Raw genomic sequence first — 20,817 nt, 5'->3', positions numbered from 1 at the left:
TGCATAGCGATTTAGTGGTGACAGACGAGGGTTTTTTATTTTTCCCCTGAAGTTTGTGATGTCCTTGTTTCAGACAGGCATCTATCAACTAAAACAGGCTACTCCTGCTGTTAGGATAAGTTGGTGGCCTGGTGTTCCTCAACCCATGTGGATGTCCTTTCTGCAACTTTTCCTGGTGTTGTTAAAGGTTATTTATATATATCAACAAAAGGAGAGAGAGGGTTCTAGGGCACTCTTAGTCCCCAAACAATATACAGGTAATCAAAGGAAGAGTGACCATAAAGGTAAAGTATATAAAGGAGGTGGGTGTCGCACGTGAAGTCTGAGGCCAGTTGTAAGTGGTCCGGTGGTAAGACCAATTTCAAGAAAAAATACACTGTTTTTTTCAGGAAACCCTCACTCACCCTAGTGGTGACATGCTTCATCATCGGGTCCACCGGGAGAGATCGAATACCTCCCCGGTGTGCTCCGACGCCAGGAGACTGCGGAGCAGGTTTTTGTGTGAAGATGAAGTGTGAAAAAAATGTTGAAGTTTAAAAATGTCAGAGGTTGTACCAAAAAAAACTTTATTCACTGGTCAACCTGACATATTAAAAACAAGATATGTGAAGGGAAACTAGCCAATTACTTTATACTGGTGTTTACCCTGTGGAGAAGGTCAACATGTTTCTGCCCGTTTTATGTGTTACTTTACTGGGCTTTCATCAGGACCGGTAAGCGAGTGTGCCAATGACAGGAGGGGCGCGCTAAGGCCTGCCCTGCCAATGGTCGTGAAAGTTAAAAATAGCACTATGTGTAAAAATGGTGCAAAAGAAAGAAAAACAAACTCATAAGTAGTGGGGTTTTACCTCTTTTGCGAGGAACCTAGGAGTTTGTAATGAAAAAGATCCACGCCCCATAGAACACAGGAGGGGGGTGGGAGCGACAATGGCACACCGCCCGCAACGCTCAGCACCCGCTCGGCACCTAGCTGCACCCTCGCTGGATCTCGTGATAGATCAGATGAGAGATGACAGCGTTGATTTCCTGCTGCCAATGCCACCATTAACATTTCAGTGCACCATAAATCAAAAGAATGGAATTATGTTGCAATGGAACTGTCAGATGTAAGGATACATATTTCAGTAGGTAAAGTCCGTTTGTAAGGCTTGTGCCTATAATGTGCTACTTTTAAAGTTTTTTTCTGTGAATATTTTATATCTCCTACATGCTTCATAGTTTCCCAACACTACAGACCTTTATTGAGAGCGTGGTGCTTTGGATGCAGATTTTATGAATAGGACTTTAATTAACCACCAGATCACTCTATTTGAATACCGGTTCTTCACTAAAGTGAATGACGTGCTAATCCAGCGATCTCCACTTTTGAAACTTCTGGCGTTTTCTAATGCAAATCTAAGAAAAGTAGAAGATTGTTTGATTTTCCTTACTGCTAAATGGAAAATTGTCGTGAAATGGTTGAAAAGCTTAGCTCCCTCATGTTTCACACAGTGTATATTGCTTGGATACGGAGTATATATTTAACAAACGAATCACTCGCTTTCAGATGACAAGATACTTGGACACATAACCAATACACCTTGATTAATAATTTATAGGCCTTTATTTTTATAGGAACTGGGTCTATAGAAATATATTTGTGATGTCTCTTGGGTAGTGGTAAGTGGTTTGTGAGAAAATGGGGTGTATTTTATTGTGTGGTTGTGCAACCTCGCAGTTAATACACTTACCAACCCCATTAGGACCAGTGGGTTTTGCTTTTCAAACCTTTAGCTCAACCCTGGGTAGCTGTGACTCTTAGAAGCAAGGGTTTCACAAGGGAACCAGTGTAAAGAATATAAACAGCACCGAAGCAATTGAAGAAATTGACAAGACACTTACTCAAGACATCCAACACCAATTTAGAACAATAGACTGTATTTTAGTCACCACAACGAAAATATTCACCAGAGGGTTCCAGAGATATCACATTTACAAGGTATAATAAATCAAACTATTCCACTCAACCGCAAACAATCATTGGCAAATTCAATCTTTTTCACCCAAAGGTTGGATTAGTTGTATTTCCGTCACTTCAAGTTTTAAACTCCAGCAGGGAGTCAGTCAGGGGGATCAGTCAGGTCCTTAGACTCAGTTACCTCCATAGATCAAGCAGTCTCTGGGCAGTTTATCCCCCTTGAAGGATTCCTATTGAAGTGGGCATGATGCAAGGAATAAAGGATGCTAAAGATGCTCAAGGATACTGTGGATGCTATGCCGTCGTTGTGGGTCTTTCTGCGGCTACTCGGTTCCTCAAAGTTCCTGCTCACAGGGTCAACGTCCCTTAAAGTCCTCTCAGTGCCACTGGGCTACTAGTCCCTTGATATTGGAGTCAAGCAAAATCCTTCTCTGAGCTATAGCTCTGATTCTTGATGACCAAGCCGCATTCCTGATTCTCTTGGGCTCAGCGAACTTTGGTGCAACTTTGAGCATTGTATTCTGGTCTGTGGTGTTACACTGCAGTTGTTTGAAGATTCTGGGCTGCCAAGTTGCCCCAGCAGGCTTCTCAGCTTGTGTGGCTCTATGCTGTGAACAGGAGGTCAGCCAACTGACTCTTGGTGTCTCTTTGCTTTGACTGGACTCCGGAAACAGCTTACTCATGAGCAGGGCACATCAGGCAGAGCTCTTCTTTACTATCCACCCGGTTCAACAGGTGCAGTTCATGCCAGTACAGCCTCTCTAAGCCGGTTCCACCAAGCAGCAGGTGTGGCTACCAAGAGGGTTACATGCCCCTGAAATAACAGTTTGGCAACAGGTTTCCCCACTCCTTCCATGGTGCCAGAAAGTCTGCCTAAATAATGGGGGGCTTACCGACTGCCGTGAGGTGAACGGCCAGCGCCCTTTGGTCCCAGGAAGCTGTCCAGCCATTGCCGTGAGGGGAACGGCCAACGCGTGAGCAACAACGAGGTCGCCGTGTGGGCTGGGAACTCCACATCCCAGGAGCCCCGGCGGCTGTGGCGCGGGAGTGACGCCATTGGGGCGCCCGGAGGCGCGTTAAAGACCGGAGCGCCTAGAGCTCCTTGGGGGCTTACCTACTGCCGTGAGGTGAACGGCCAGCGCCCTTTGGTCCCAGGAAGCTGTCCAGCCATTGCCGTGAGGGGAACGGCCAACGCGTGAGCAACAACGAGGTCGCCGTGTGGGCTGGGAACTCCACATCCCAGGAGCCCCGGCGGCTGTGGCGCGGGAGTGACGCCATTGGGGCGCCCGGAGGCGCGTTAAAGACCGGAACGCCTCTCGCAACCGCGAGTCGCGCGCGGGAGCGCCCGGGGCTAAGCCCGGGCAAAGGGCGGGCCCTCTGTGGCCCTCAGAGGCCTGAGGAGACCGGACTGGGCCAGGGACCCTGTAGCGCCCAATTCTGACTGTCATCGTGCTGTGTGCACGTAAGAACTCAACTTTTATAATTTGTCACTATTGTTGTTTTTACTTGATCGTGAGTGAGCACGCTAGTGTGTATTTTGTAGCCTCGCTTCTTATGATGTCCAAACCCAAATCTGACAAGGTTAAGGTAGGTCCAGCTTCACTGGATAATTTCCTGGTTAGGAAAGTAAACCAAATTAACAATAACAGACGTGCATCGTTGGGGAAGGCCAATATGACAGGGGACTCACTAGAAACACCCCCTGATATTACTCCACCCATAGACCCTGTTGCTAATATTACTGATCTCATTACTATTGACCCCCTTGTGCCCATCTCAGTAAGTGTTGAGGTCTATGCCGAGCCACCAGTACAGCTAATTGACGACACCGATGTTTTGAATGAGACCCAAACTGTAACCCAACCTGAAAATAGGCCCCTGAGAACCTGTAGAACAGTATCTCAAAAAGAAAATGGTAAACCTAATAACTCCAAGGGTAAAAAAAAGGATGGTAAGACGACTAGTGGCCCTGCTACTATAACCCCTTTTGTCTTTACGGGCATTAATGGTAATGGGGTTCATCAAAATTCTGACTTGCTTGCCTCTTTATTAAAAAATCTTGAAGCTTCATTAACATCAAAAATTGAAGAGCTTATCAAGCCTTTAACTAACAAGATTGACAATTTAGCAAAGGAAGTTATAAGGCTGGGTGGACTCTTATCATCACATAAGACTGCAACATTTGGTGGTTTAGTTCACAGTGGGGGGAAAGGGAAAGAATCTGATAAAGCCAATGACACACGGATGAAGGATAGGGATAGGGGGAATACTGTTATAGTGGTACCAGCGGAGCCTGATAGACCCAACATATTGGATACGCCAGTGGTATCAGCTCCACAACCACAACTATCTACAACACCCCAAAACAGTAGAACCCTTAGTCACCCAAGGCACAATCGCTACTTAAACCTACCACCTGATTGTGCTCCATATGTGGCAGTACTAACTAATGTCCCTCCTTGCGGCACACATCCTGCATCTCCTTATGATGAGTCCCATAGTTCCTTGAAAAACAAGACTGTAGCTTGGCTTAACAAAAATTTTGGTTTTCCCATAGCATACGCGGACCAGATCATGTTAGTTAGACGTGTGAATTGGGTGGGACCCTCTAGAAAATCTAGCTCTGGAGACTGTATAGTCATTAATTTTAAACACCCTCAGCATGTGGCGACTGTTCTCCTGAGAGCTTCTTCACTGGTCTATAATGAAAACAGTATCTGTGTACGCCCGCTAGGCTATTTTTATGCGCATCTCTGTAAACCTACACCACAACAGAGCTTATCCAGGCGGGCATTTGAACCTTACACCCCTGTTCAAGATTCTCAATTTTTTTATAACATCATGAATCCTTGTAGGTCAGTTGGACCCATTGATGTTTATAACAGGAGTAATAGTGTTGGCCCCTATCGATATGGCACGGATCTAACTACACAGAACAGGTATGAAGCATTATCTGGCCTTGAAATGTGCGACTGACGGATGGCACCTGCGGCTCAGGATACTGTGGCTACAGGTGAACTCACAAACATAATCTCAGATATCCCGGAGGTTACTAACCCAGCATGCCAAGCTATTTCTTGGAACATTGCAGGTCTTGCGGCGAAAATGTGTGATGAAAATTGGGTGATCTACATCAAACAGTTTTCGATTATCTGCCTACAAGAAACCTGGGAGGTGGGCTGTAACCTCTTTTTGGAAGGTTATAAGGCATTTTATGTACCCGCTTTGCCATCCTTAAGGGGTAGGCCGAAGGGGGGCCTGGTAATTTTTATTTCAATACTATTACCTTGCGGAGTACGCAGAGCTGAAGCCAAGCATACAGGTGTATTGGGCTTGGTCTTATCTGGAGGAAATGTCAGTGTGGGTTTGGTGAATTTTTACAATGCTATCTACGACAGTGAGGTTAGGAATGATATTTGTTTCCTACATTCTTTTGTTTCTAATAATATGAAAGACCTAGGCCATAATTTGCTGATTATGGGGGATTTTAACTTACATCCCTGTATAGATCCTTTACATAAATGCTTACCTGATATGTTTTGTGAACGTGCATGTTATCTCCATATGGAACACACCAAGGAGGGGGAACTGTGTAACAATCTGATGGATGATCTTGACCTCTCTTTGGCGCTGTCTTTTAAAGACCCGTTGTATCGTTTTGATACCCCAACTTTTAAGGGACATGGTAGGGGTACCTTTATAGACCATATACTGGCCTCTCGGACGATGCAAAATTTTTTAGACTCTTTTTGCATTGTCTCGAGCGAGTTCAGTGACCATAATCCCTTAACAATCTGCTTGAAATGTCCCTGGGCAAAGAAGGGAAATAAGACCACTACTCAAGGTAGCCTGGGAACAACTGATGGCAGGAGGAGGTTAAAGTGGTCACTGGAATCTGCAGATATCCTCTACAAAAATATTGTTGAGAGCTGTACAGAGGAGATTAAAGTTTGCATGATTAGGGGGGATGACCCCAGGCTAGTACTAGAATCTTATCAAAATGTGTCGGAGAAGGTGTCAGCGCTTCTTACTGTCCCTAATAAAAATCAGGCTAAAACAGGCCCGAAATGGTTCAGCCATGACTGCACCAAAGCTGCACGCAATCTAAGGATTGCTTTGTCAGCCTCACCGAGGAACCGGGAGGAGGTGAAGGCCTGCAGGAAAGAATATAAGGCTATTACCATCGCCCGTAAGGAGCTCCTCAGGAAGGAGGCTTGGCAGGAATTACTTGATCCCTCCACCCTGAAGAGCAGCACCAAGTTCTGGGCACTGGTTAAAAAACCTTTTTTAACCGATGACCCCTGTAATGAACTTGCTTGCTGCATAACTAAAGCAGAATGGGAAAGCCACTTCAAAAGCCTGTACTTTCTAGAGGGTGCTGGTACTAGTGCTCCTGCCCCACTTCTGGGGAGCAGTAATATAACATTTGAAATAAGCGAGGTTCGGGTTGCCATCTTGGGTCTTACAGCCAATAAAGCACCAGGTCCCGATGGAATTCCGCCGGACCTTTATAAATATGATCCAGCTTTCTGGGCTCCAATTCTGGCTGCTGTATTTAATGCTGCGGCCAGGGTAGGCTGTCCGGAAACGTGGGGATTATCAACTATAGTCCCTATCTTCAAGAAAGGCGACAGGGGAAGTCCTCTTTGTTATCGACCAATATCCCTTATCGATTCACTGGTTAAAATTATGGGGAGAGTTTTACTTCAACGTCTAGTAAGCTGGGCGACCGATAATAACATTATGTCAACTTGCCAATATGGTTTCTGTGAAGGCCGCTCTACCATAACTCAGTGCCTTAATTTGTTTCTTATTTTGAATAAATACACTGTTGTTCAAAAAGGAGTAATTCATTTAGCCTTCATGGATCTGTCGTCAGCCTTCGACTGTGTCAACAGGGGGAGGCTATGGCAGACCATGAGGGACAAAGGCGTGGACATGGGGATTGTGGACTTCCTTGCGGACCTACATAATGATACAAAAGCCAATGTGAGGTTCTCAGCGAATGGGGAAACCACAGGCAAGTTTAGCACCAACAAAGGAGTACGGCAGGGGTGTATTCTGGCCCCATTTCTTTTTAATTTTTATATAAACGACCTAGAGTCTGCATTGCAAGAGATAAAATCAGATTGTCCAAGAGCAGGAGAGAGGGGCATTCCCCTGCTTCTATACGCGGATGACGCAGTTTTAATATCACGAACAGAGAAGGGTCTTCAAGCACTGCTGAATGCTTTTAATAATTTTATGTCTGACAGGGATCTCATGGTCAATAATTCGAAATCCTACATTATGCATGTTGGCCGTCAACTAAAAAAGAAGTTTGTCTTTAAATTAAATGATGTTGTGATCCCTGTTACCAATACATTTTCATATTTGGGTGTTTTATTTGATACTAAGCTCAACTGGGCTCCACATCTGGCCAGAAAGAAGGGTGAAATGACCAGAGTGAATGCCTCGATTTTTAATTTTGCCAGTAAATTGGGGAAAAAGCCGATGGTTGCCATGATGCAACTATATAGTGCTAAATCCATATCCACCGCAGTATATGGCAGTGAGATATGGGGCTATACAAATGGTGAACAAATACAAATAGCCGAAAATAACTTCTTAAAGCGCTTGCTGTGTGTCCCAGGTAGTACACCAAACTTAGCTGTACATGAAGAGCTTGGCTGTCAGTATGTCTCAGACATTGTCGGTTTGAAACCACTGTTATGCTGGATTAAATTATGGTTAAGCCAGGATATACCCTTAACCCACCAGATACTGGAAGATCTTGTTTCAATGGATTATGCCATGTGTGTACCCTGGCTCAAATATCTGAAGTCCCAATTTTTGAAGCTTGGGCGCCCAAATTTGTTTGAAAATCCGGGGGATATAGTCAAGGGTGATGCTGCAGTAATTAAGAGGGCCTTTTTTATGAATCGTAGTGCCCTAAGAGACGAAGTGGAGCTCATGAAACCAAATGTCAGAAAGTACATCATGTTGAGAACATGTGACACTATGGAAATGTACTTAACAGGCTCCTTCACCTCCCATGACAAGTTTCTGCTGACCCGATTTAGATTCAACATCTTCCACCACATTTTAATTAGACCAAAGTTGGACATTTTTAAAAAATCGGCAGCACCCTGTGGCTGCGACGGGAAGTCTCCACAGGACATGCTGCATTTTATATTTTTATGCACATTTTATGAATATCCCCGCAGGCGGTATCTTGTTACTCTTTTAAGAAAATTAAATTTTAAACAAATCAGACCCGCTCTTGTATATTTACAGCTATTGCATTCTGACTGTGTTCTCCAGGTGCTAGAATATTTAAAATTATCTGTGAGAATAAGAAAATGCTTAGATGAATAACTGTGATTTTCTGCCTGAAGTATCTTTTTGCACTATTGCATATGGGCTCGACTTGCACTTGCACTTTGTCTGTACTGATCTTGTTTACTCACTCTGTCAAGAAACTCATATGTCTTATGCACTTATTTTATATTGTCTATGTAACTTTGTGATGTTTTTTCTTTTTAAATGAAATGTATAATGTATCGTACTTTTATGGATTGTAATATATCCGAAATAAAGTCTTTTGAATTTGAATTTGAATGGGACTGATCTTCTCCCAATTGCTCCCAGGACACCCCCGCACCGCACGGCCACCAGCTGCAGCGCGTGCCCCTCCTGCCCGCTACTTCACTCAGCCTCGCTGAGCCTGCCGCCTCAACCCCGCCCCCCGCTGCCCTAGCGGGATCGCTCTCTCTGCCTGACTGTTGCCGCGCTAATCGGATTTCTCCCCAGTATGCTCGGTGATTTCGTGCTTTTTTCTCCAGTGTTATTTGTTGTTTTGTATCCCCCTGAGCTTGTGACTCTTGCTTAATCCCCGTGTTATTGCTCCCCCTGTGCCCCCCGCCCCGCTCCCCGCCGCTGTGCTCGAGGCCATGCCCCCTTTTCTTTGTGTACCCTCCCCGCTCCCGCCTCCCAGCTCCTCCCTCCCTCCCACTTCGCCATATATGGCGACCGGGCGAACGCGCAGCGGGCGCGCCGATTGAGCGCCGAAGGTGCGCCAAAGGTAAGCCCGTCTGCGCCCGTCCGCGCCTGGACCGCGCCCAGTGCCATGCCCCCGCAGGCACCCGCCCACCCATTGGACCTACGACGCCACTGAACTCAACGCACTCAACGCCGGCCGAATCCCGGGCTGCTACTGAGCCACCCCGAGACGCACCCACGGACCCTTCTGCTGCCACTCCTGCAAGTTCACCTGCATCCGGACCTGCACTACTCCAGCACCGACCAAGACCAAGACGAGCAACAGCAGCAGCCACCTGAAATGCATCCTGCTCAACACCCGCTCCGTCCACAGACACGCCGTCGAGCTCTGGAACCTGCTCGACACCACAGCCCCAGACGTCGCCTTTCTCACGGAAACCTGGATGAACGCCTCTTCAGCGCCCGGCATCGCCATCGCCATCCCAGACGACTACAAGATCATCCGGAGGGACCGCATCAACCAGACTGGAGGAGGCATCGCCATCATCCACAAGATTACCATCCGCATCACGACCAACACCGACGACACCCTCGCACCCGCCGAGCACCTGCACTTCCAGGTCCACATCAACCCCAAGACCACCCTCAGAGGCACCCTCATCTACAGACCCCTGGGACCACGCACACAATTCAGCGAGGACATTGCCGACTTCGTCAGCCCACACGCCCTCCCCTCCGCTGACTACATCCTCCTCGGGGACCTCAACTTCCACCTGGAGAACAACAACGACCGCAACACCACCACCCTGCTGGACAACCTCGCAAACCTCGGACTCAAGCAGCTGGTGACCACCCCCACCCACTATGCCGGACACACACTCGACCCCGTCTTCTCATCCAGCAAGGACATCGCCTTCAGCCACGCCACCGGACTCCACTGGACGGACCACAGCTGCGTCCACTTCAGCTTCAGAAGGACCACGATCCACCACCACCAGCAACAGGTTACACGCAGAAGCTGGAACAAGATCACAGCCGACCAGCTCGCGACTTCCCTGAGCCAGAACCCTCCCACCGGCGCAACGAACCCCAGCCAAGCGGCCACCAACCTCACGAAGTGGATCAGCGACTGCGCAGACAACCCCGGCCCCCTGAGGACCCCGCCTAGCAGACCCGGCAGCAAGAAAGCCCCATGGTTCACCGACGAACTCAAGAGCTCCAAGAAGAACTGCCGAGCCCTCGAGAGAGCCTGGCGCAGAGACCCAACACCGGACAACATGACTGCCCTCAAGCTCCCCACCCGAAAACACCACCAACTGATCCACGCCACCAAGAAAACTGCATTCAAGGAACGACTGGACAACAACGCACACTACAGCAAAGAACTCTTCAACATCGTTAAAGAGCTCTCCAACCCCAACGCCGGAAACAACAACATCACCCCGTCGCAAGACCTCTGCAACTCCCTCGCCTCCTACTTCCACAACAAGATCGCGGACATACACAACAGCTTCAGCACTCAACCAACGCACGCCACAACCGAACCACCGCCCCCCACCACCACCCTCCGCGCCTGGACCCCGATCAGCACCGAAGACACCGTCCGCACGATGAACTCCATCCACTCCGGATCTACGACCGACCCCTGCCCTCACCACGTCTTCAACAAGGCCGACGCTGTCATCGCACCCCACCTGCGGGACATCATCAACACCTCCTTCGACACCGCCACCTTCCCGGAGAGCTGGAAGCATGCCGAACTCAGTGCTCTACTTAAGAAGCCATCAGCCGACCCCACCGACCTCAAGAACTACCGCCCCATCTCGCTGCTCCCGTTCCCTGCAAAAGTCATCGAGAAGACCGTCAACAAGCAGCTGGCCGCCTTCCTCGAGACGAACGGATCCCTCGACCTCTCACAGTCTGGCTTCCGGGCCAACCACAGCACCGAGACCGCCCTGATCGCAGCCACCGATGACATCCGAGCCCTGCTTGACAACGGAGAAACAGCAGCCCTCATCCTCCTAGACCTCTCCGCGGCCTTCGACACTGTCTGCCACCGTACACTAGTGCTTCAGAAAAGGGGGTGGTGATGAACAGAGTGTCTGAATTAAGCAGACCACTCTTACCCAGTCCAAAGATCAGGGCTTGATCCATCACCGTTTTTTAGCTCACTGCACCATCCCAGCTCAGAACTTGGCTATATGCAAATTAGTCTGACCCTGGCCCAGTGCATCATGGGAACAGGGCAGACCAAACTACCAAGCCAATTCTTATACTGGGAAGGAAACAAGCTACCGGGGACCGGTTTCTGGCATTTCAGCCGTCTTCGGCCCGGCTTGCTTGAATCCTGATGGTGCAATGAGCAAGGGACTCACATCTGAGTATACCCTTCCACGCTTACCGTACACTAGTGCAGCGCCTCAGCAACGTCGGAATCCAGGAGAAGGCACTGGAGTGGATCATCTCCTTCCTCGCCGGAAGGACACAGAGAGTCCGCCTCCCCTCGTTCAGATCAGAAGCCACCGAAGTCATCTGCGGCGTTCCTCAAGGCTCCTCGCTCAGTCCAACCCTCTTCAACGTCTACATGAGCCCCCTCGCAGACATCGCACGCCAGCACAACCTCAACATTATCTCCTACGCCGACGACACCCAGCTGATCCTCTCCCTCACCAACGACCCCGCCACTGCCAGAGCCAACCTACACGAAGGGATGAAAGAGGTAGCCGAATGGATGAAGAACAGCCGCCTAAAACTTAACTCGGACAAGACGAAAGTCCTCATCCTGGGATCTTCACCCTCCGCCTGGGACGACTCCTGGTGGCCCCCCGCCCTAGGCAACGCACCCAAACCAACAGACCACGCAAGCAACCTGGGCTTCATCCTGGACTCCTCCCTCTCCATGACCAGACAAGTCAACGCCGTCTCCTCGTCGTGCTTCAACATCCTGCGCATGCTACGTAAGATCTTCCGGTGGATCCCCACCGAGACCAGGAAGACGGTCACCCAGGCCCTCGTCACCAGCCGTCTGGACTACGGCAACTCCCTCTACGCCGGAACCACCGCCAAACTCCAGAAGAGACTCCAGCGGATCCAGAACGCCTCAGCACGACTCATCCTGGACATCCCCCGCCGCAGCCACATCTCCAGACACCTGAGAGACCTGCACTGGCTCCCGGTCAACAAGAGAATCACCTTCCGTCTCCTCACCCACGCACACAAAGCCCTACACAACAAAGGCCCAGGATACCTCAACAGCCGCCTCAACTTCTACGCTCCCAAACGCCAGCTTCGATCGACCGGCCACGCCCTCGCCGCCGTCCCCCGCATCCGATGAGCCACCACAGGGGGACGGTCCTTCTCCTACCTCGCCGCCAAGACTTGGAACGCCCTCCCGACCCACCTCCGCCTGACCCAGGACCACCTCGCCTTCAGGAAGCAATTCAAGACCTGGCTGTTCGAGCAGTAGCGGACCCCCCTCCCCTAGCGCCTTGAGACCCTCTGGGTGAGTAGTGCGCTATATAAATGCTTTGATTGATTGATTGATTTGTACTTCAAAGGCGGCTTCAGCTTTGAAGGTCACCTTTTTGGCAACACCTGTGTGACTTCCTACACGAGGGAGATAATGCCTCTCTCCGGTGCAATCCCCTATTGTCTCCTTTCCTGGTAGTCATTAGCATTTCTTCCTAGGAGGGCAGACAGCTGTCTCGGGTTCAAGCTGCTTGTATAACCGTTAAGGGCACAGGAGATTGAAGGCAACAAAGTGAGAGTCAAGTTGAGTGTAATGTAATGAGCTGGGTGATACCATGGACTATCAACTTTGGTTAACCATTCAGGAGTCAATACCCCGGGAAGAGGGTCAGCATGTAACCTTGTTGCTTGGCAAAGGGCTGACCTAGTCTCTCCACAGTAAAAACTGCAGTTTTTCAGTTTTAATGCCAGAATATGTTAAATACATGTTCTGCACATAAAATATGTTGCACTGTGTCTTAGGGCTCAGTGGGCTGCCATAGATGTGTCTTGCACATATTTCAGATGGACTTTTTGCTTTGGCATTGGTTTCAAAGGCGCAAAGTCGGGATATTAGTTTAAAACTGCCCTTCCAGTCTGAAGTGGTGGACTGGGATACTCATTTTACTGGTGTCATACCTAGGGTGACACAACCGTTGTTAAAATCCCTGGGGTGACTCTAACTTACATGCCCTGGGTACCATATAATGCAGGTAAGTTAGCCTAATCCAAATGGACATAGCTTATAATGCAACATGCACATTTTGGGGTCAGGGCACTGGCCCTGAGGTCTGGTTACCAAGCCTCAGTGCTCTAGGAGTCAAAAAACCACCAGCATCAGTCCAAAAATATGAGCGTGACCGTGCAAAAACAGTCCTTTCCTTACAATGTACTATATTTTATTCTGTACACCCATTGGCTGCTGGTGATTATTATAATTAGCAAAACTGAGTTTACTTCCAGTAATGATTGATACAGTTAATAAAATTAGTTCAATATAAATGTACTTTGTGTTTAGGAATTGTATCCACTGTTGAGGTGGTTGATTTATGTGAGGTACTCTCATACTGGCACTTGAATTTGTATTGTTTTCTTTTTAAAACATGTTTTCTTTTTAAAACAATGGAATCAGTAGATCTGTTTTAAAAAAAGTTTTACTCAATCTAAATTTACACCAAAACTGTGTTCATATCTGCTTTTCATATTTAAGAGCATAATTAGTAGAATAATGTTACATTGTTGTAGGAATTGATTAGCTTCTTATAATGTTCTTTGAACAGTCCACGGTCCCATTTACCATTCTGATTGCCCTTTCAGAGTACAATGTGACAGGTATTTAGATTTCCTTTCAGTGTCGACTTCCTTTCACACAATATTTCATAGGTAGATATTCTGTTTAATAGTTTTTCATTTGCATTGTTTGAAATTCTAATCTGTCTTTCACGTCGGTGATAAACGATCCATAGAATGCAAATATTGCAGCATGTCCAAAATAATTTGCTTAAAGTTTTTTCTTTTGTTTTTTAATTCAAACTGTTCACAGGTTTCGATTGGAACTTGGTATTTAAGTGGGACTATATGACACCAGAGCAAAGAAGAACCCGGCAAGGGAATCCAGTCGCTCCAATTAGGTAGGTTCTGTTAAGTCTTACCTTTTTTCAAACAAATCGATCACGTTTAGACACACGGGAGTCTTTGGCTTATAATCAGGTAGCTTACTCAGGGACAGGGGTTTTCTAATTTTACCCCTCATACTGCACTAGTGCAAGCTGTATACTTTTATAAAACCTTATCCATTTAATGCAACATGAGTGTACAATAGCAAAGTAAACACTGTACACACATCTAGGTGAGATGAATGCCTCAAGTGTCCCGAAAGCATGGAACAAACACATTGTCCGCTGTCCAGCTCCATATAGCGTATTGTTGAATTACTGTAGACGTTGAAGACATTTGCAAAATGTGCAAACGCTAAAAACTGCTTGTCAAAAACTGCCAGGAAACGGGCCCAAATGCAAATCGCACACTGGTTTTGATTGTTCTAGTTATTTTTGATTGTCAAACGTGCAGTAGAATAGGTCTACATTTTTGCATCCTGAGGTTCTGTCAGGCATTCTTTGTAATTCGTAGTATTTAGGGGAGACTTATTTTTTTTTGCTCCGTGCTTTACATTGTGATTTTGTTTTGTCTATCCATGATTGTCTTTGGCCTACAAATGAAGTGAGTTTCCTCCTACTCTTCTTTGTCTGTTCAGATCTGTGAATTATGTTTTTCAATTCTGCACCCTTTGTGTAGGTACAGGATACCCCTTTTCTGGGCTGTATTCCTCACTGTGCTTCACCGCAAGAAATTCATTGGGAGACCTTGTGCTGTCAAAGAGCTTTATAGAAGTGCAGCATGTACATGCACTCGTTTTTGCACACCGGAAGGTACAAGGGCATGACACGTGTTTCGGGTACGCTCTCAATGCCTTCGTATGGTAGCTCCGTGTATTACTGTATTGTATTGCATTGTAATTGCATTTATATAGCGCTTACTACCCCTGACGAGGCGTCGAATTATATGTTGACCAACAAACAGTCAATGTTTGTCTAACAGTGTGATGTGTGATCAACCTTTAGGTAGTCCCACTTGGACGGGATGGCCATCGATTTTACTAACATTGTAATTCTTGAGGGTTTTTGAGTGTACGCACTGAGATTATTCCTATTGGAGAGGGTTCCTTTGAGCATCGCCTGCTTGTTTACCCATTAGTGCTAGCTATCTCTACTGCATGGAAGAGGCTATCCCATCATGCACTTCCTAGGCTCAGTAAGTATCTGACATTGAGTCAGAAAGGCTGCATGGGTGGCATCACTGTGTTTAATTCGAATACCGCACTGCAATCAGTTAAATCAGTCATTATTTCTGCCAGAGACTTCTAACCGTATGTTACTCCTCTCCAGCGTCCTCACTTCATTAATCACTGCAAACGCCAGACTGAATCTGGAAAACTGCAATAGTTCTGTATGCTGGCAGGCGGGGCTGTCTGCCTAAATCACAACTTTGCATCAGGTTTTGACGCAAATTGGAAATAGGAGCCACCTTTGCACCCTTACATTAGTCCACACTTTTAGAGGATCTGGAGCTATGCTCCTAATTTATTGCAGTTTTATCGAATTCCTTTAAGTTTACCATGACAGTTTGCCAGGATTTCTCTCTCTAAAACAACATGTTCTAAAGCTGTGCTGGGCCATCCAAGAGTGGGAAACAAAACTTTAGGCCTTTTCCTTTCAACTTGCGAGGCTGCTCCTCGTCCTAATCACCATCTTTCTGTGAATGAAGTCAAAAGACAAGTCTAGATAAAGGCATAAGAAGTCAGACAAAGCAGGGTTCTATGCCTCACTGATACTCCCACTCCAAGTAGGCGGTCTAGGGCTCCGACTCTAGCTTCAGTATCTGATTCTCAGCTGATCTCTGCTCTTTACGTGATGCATCCAGTTTCCCGAGCCACAGTCAATGCTGCAACATGTTGACGCCTTCAATAGAGTCATGCTGCAACCCTTTACCATGGTTTCATGTGCCTGTGGAGCGTCTCTTTACCATATTGATCCATCAGGGTCTCAAGTTGTGCTTCCCCGAGTGGGGCCTTTCCCAGCACCAACTGACCCGGTCTGTCAGCCTTACCCACCATTGACACCATGCTGCACCTTGACACCATTGTCATATATCTCACCAGTTCTTACTGGTGTATTGTCTGTTTTAGCTCCAGAAGCACCAGTTCCAGAATCCATCTTGACTCTGCCAGTGGATCCAATGCTGGCTTTGGCGACAGTTCTCCTGATGCCATGGTAATAAGTCATTAAAGCACAGCCTCTGACAGCAGATGACACTCCTCTTTAAGAACAAAAAATAGCCTCTAATTTCCTGCAATACAGAGTTCGATGCCATCGTGAGGATGATAATGAGGAGCATACATTATATCTCTCTTCCCAGTTTGTCTGGTCGTGGCCTTTATCTTGAGCTTCAGTTTGCCAGTGTCTTGGGCACTTCACCTGAGACTGAATTGTATTCGCTCACAGGGCCCCCCTTACTGAGAAGTGTCACCTTTGCAGTGGCAGTGTGCAAGGCCACAGAGGTCTTGGACTTGCAATTGCCTACAGATGAAACTAAGGCGTACCTGTTGACTGAGGTTCTGCAGCATGGGACATCGAGTTCTGAGGCCTTGTTCTCTTTGAATAGGGTCATGACAGTCCCTCATGGTGGCCTGGTCCGAACCTTGTTGTGCTCCACCTATGAGCTGCTTGATTACTCGGTGTCACAGACCAGCTCTGGGGCACCCATCCTTTCTTATGAAGAATCTGACTCTGACAAGCAAGATGAATACTGTTGCCTTTCTTACTGCTCCACCGGATAGGTAATTCAAAAAGATGTATACATTGGGCAAAACCTTTTTCATCCTCAAGTCTAGTTCTCAGGTTCTTGAGGACAATGTGCGTCTTGGGCCGGTACACACTGGTACATGGAAGGCAATATCCTTCCTGCCCTCCCAGACAATTTCAGGGATCTGGGTCTGGTGGCTTAGTGGACTGATGTGTCCACTGTTAGGGCCTGTGTTTGACCTCATGGTCACAGGTTCAAATCCTGAGGTCGATAAAATGAATACCATTGAGGTGGGTAACGATAAACACCTGTTGTTCAGCGCCAAGATACCCTCAGGTGAATGTACGCTTTACAAATACATGTTATGTTACTCCTTTGTCCAAACTGTACACAATGACCATTGTGCCCCTTACTGAATCCTGAGGGAAAGCCTGGATACTACAGATTGTCGCACAGACGATATTCACCAGGGTCATTATTCAGCGTCATGCTCCAATGCTTGCTACCAGCATTTCTAGAGAGTGTCCAAGTTACCTGCCATGAGGCTAGGCTGTTTGATGTGAAAGCAGGTTCAGCTCTAGTATAATGTAAAGATACTGGAGCTATTTCTTGCCGTTTGGGCCTTTTTTTGTTGCTCACCAATTTTACCAACAGAATCAAAAGTTCTAACATCAGAGGCAGCACTCAAAATCTGTCCAGCAACCAAACCATCTCTGTCATGGCTCCAAAGAAAGGGACTCTGTTTGAAGACATGGCTGTCAGCAGGTGCAGCAGTCCTGTTCTTTATTCCACGCTTGCTGCAGACACTGCCAAGCCACATTGGGTTTCCCTTCAACGATCATCTGGGACTGGCACAGGGCACAATTCATTTTTGCCTACTTGGTTGGTGTGCATTTACTTAGGACCAGTGGGTCCATCCAAGTTATTCAGTTTGGTTATGCGTTCCTGATTTTTTTCTATCCCCCCCCCCCCCCCCCCCCCCCCCCATATATTCCTCCTGTTCTTGGCCAAACATCAGTAGACTATGCTAGTAGCCTCGCCAGAGAAGAAGAAGCACTTCTATCAAGGCTACGATTGAGGAAGTGCTTGAGCCGGAGAAGGGCACATGATGCTAATCTAGATCTTCCTTCATTCTCATGAAGAGCAGGACACATGAGGCTGATACTAGAGATCAGGCTTATGAACACCTTCCTTAAGAAAAACAATAATGCTGATGCAGGTGCAGATATCACTGACCTTGGATCGTGAAAACTGTATGGTGTTCTTGGACTTACAAGAAGCATACTTTCATGTGCCGATTCTGAAGTCCCACATGTATTAGCATTGGCTTATATTGGAGTTGGAATAGTTGGAATAATTCACCACCCTGCACTTCAGACTTACCTTGGCTGTCGCAGGTATCCAGAAAGATGGTCAGTGATAACGGCCCCTTTGCAGGTCAGAAATATACATATTCTTGTACCATGACAATTAACCACAGGGTGCAGAAAATGGGTTTGCCTCAGCTAGTCTCGGACCATCTGCCAGTAACAATTTTGTTGTTGTCCAGTCTGAAGTTCTCAATCACCGAACTAAAGGCACATTTTCAGCCTGTGCAGAGGTTTACTTTTATGGGGCCCACCCCAGACCAGGTGGCTTTAGAGGCCTCTCTGCTCCTGCAATGAGTCTGGGACATTCGGCTAATGACCCAATGTTTTGAGCACAAGCCCTTGTTCTGACACATATGTTTCTGAGTCTTCTTGCTCTCCTGGTCATGTGCAATATGCAGGTGCCCTGGCAGTTTACAGATGCAGGCCCTGCATTAAGCCCCTATCTTTATTGGACTCAACATAGGCAGCATGCATTTATCAGATGAAACATGCTGGGTCTTTAAGTGGTGGATCAGAGTACAAACCTAACAGCTGACAGGTCATTCACTTAACCTCCTCAAGACTTTATAGTTGTGATGCATGTGTCCTCTCTGGACAGGGAGGGTGATGTTTCACCAGTGGAAAGTGGAGATAAGAGGGATTTGGTCTTCAATGGAGCATCAATGCTGTTTCACTCTTAAGGAGCTGCACACCATCAGTCTGGCTTTCATAGCCTTTATGCCTTCCATTAAGGGCAGATATTTCCAGTTCTCACAGACCTGATCGCTATCTGGTAGTGGTTGGAAGCTCTCAAGCTAAGTGGTGACTGAACCCTCTCTGGATCTCTTGAATGATCAATCACCTGGCCATTTCCCTGAATTTCAGGACAGACTAATTCAACAGAGGTTGCTTTGCTCATCACAAGTGGCTCGTGCCTCTAGAAGGGGCACAGGGAGTATTTGCCCAGTGGACCATGCTCTTCTTAGATCTGTTCATACAGTTGACAATATTAGATGTGCATGTTTTGTGCCCTGAAGTTCCCCTCTAAGGCCTTTCTAGGAGATGGGTTTGTGCTTTGGTGGGTTTCAAGCATCCTTTACTTGTTCCCACCTCTACCACTGATTCCATGGGTCCCGTAGATCATGAGGAACCAATCCGAGCTCATTGTGATAACCCCTGGTTGGGTTCTGAGAATCTGATAGGCTGACCTGCTGAATCTGAGCATATGCCCCCCACATTGACTACCTTTTTGGACGGACCTGCTGTTCCAACAAAAGAGCAAGATTTTGCATCAGAAGCTGCCCAATGTACCTCAATGTCTGGAAATTGAATGCCATTAACTGATAGGCTATGAACTTCTGTTGGAAGAGGTTGGAAGTAATTCTGACTGTTTGCTGCCCATCCACCAATTCCATCTATTCTGGTCATTGATATAAATGTATTGCCTGGTGTGAGAAAATGTGTACACTAAGCTACCTTCTCTTCTTTTCTTGTGTTTGTTTCATCACTGGCCAGGCACAGCTTCTTGTGTGCACCTTTGAAAGATAACAAATTGACTCATTCAATGTTAACTTGCCGGTTCAGCCATCTTTGTTTAAGTCACCCATTGTGATGTTTTCCTAAAGGTTCTGTCATATAGTTCTGTCAGCAACTTTTTTGCCACAGATTCCCCGCCGTTTTGAATATTCCCCTTTTGTTAGACTGGATCTGGAAACTTATCAGCAGGATCTCAGCACACGTCCAGGTGCTCCCACACGGCTCCGCACTGACGCTGATGTGCTCTGGAAATGTTGTGCGATGCTTACAGAGGCACCAGCCCTGCACCCATGTGTCAGTGCCTTTCTTTCCATGACACCAGATGCAGATCCTGAGCTCCCTTCGTGTCTTTGAGACATTTTCTTGAAATGTCTTCAGTGTCAAGGGATTTCAATCTCTAAAACATGTTTCAAGCCCTGTAGGGACTGTTGCAAACAAATGTCTGTAACGGATCCCCACCAGGCATACCTGTGATGTCTGGAGTAAGGCCACAACGCCAAGGCCTGAAGCAACTGCGTGCCAATGAACCGGACATATTGGAGCCTGAGTTCACAAATGGTTTTGCCCTGATGAAGTCGATGTGTAATAATTAACATGACGAAACACGTGTCGGCTGATTAATCCGATGACTACTGTATATGGGAATTTGGAGAGCTTGAATCCAGAAAAGAGAAAAATAAAATATTATCCGTGATTTGAAGGACTTTCGTTGATGATTTATATTTGGATTACCAACCTGTGACTGCGTCAGACTTATTCCATTGAACTTGAATTTGTATACTGGATCTGTACATCTTGAGTGCTCAGGGAAATTAATATGTTTGTAGACCTACTGGGTAGGTTGTGATGGGTGTTGGTGACCACACCTTTCCTTAGAAGCACCAACAAGACAATTTATAAATCGGTACTATACCCTTATTTGCAGAGCGCCCTTTTGACCTGGGTTACCAATCGTTTGAAGTCATTGAACAGGTTGGAAGGTCTGAAAGAGTGACAAACATCTCCCGAACCATGACACTGCTGGAATGCTGCTGGATTGATTGACTGAATTCGATCAATGCTGCTTTGAATATAATTGATGAGACAATATAGATACTGTCTACCGTGTAACTCCCTGTGACAGGC

General features: G+C 47.0%; 1 protein-coding gene across 1 annotated transcript in view; it reads left to right on the top strand.

Moving 5' to 3' along the window:
• Nucleotides 1–20,817, top strand: part of GALNT2 (polypeptide N-acetylgalactosaminyltransferase 2) — an 810,495-nt gene that overhangs the window by 470,811 nt on the left and 318,867 nt on the right. Inside the window, exon 9 of the mRNA XM_086927129.1 lies at nt 13,989–14,076. Within this exon, the coding sequence (XP_086783255.1) occupies nt 13,989–14,076 (88 nt within the window). The remainder of the gene's footprint in view (nt 1–13,988; nt 14,077–20,817) is intronic.

The sequence above is a fragment of the Lissotriton vulgaris genome, chromosome 6, assembly GCF_964263255.1.
Source record: "Lissotriton vulgaris chromosome 6, aLisVul1.2, whole genome shotgun sequence".
NCBI lineage: Eukaryota > Metazoa > Chordata > Amphibia > Caudata > Salamandridae > Lissotriton > Lissotriton vulgaris.
This window is presented reverse-complemented; position numbering and strand designations above follow the sequence as displayed.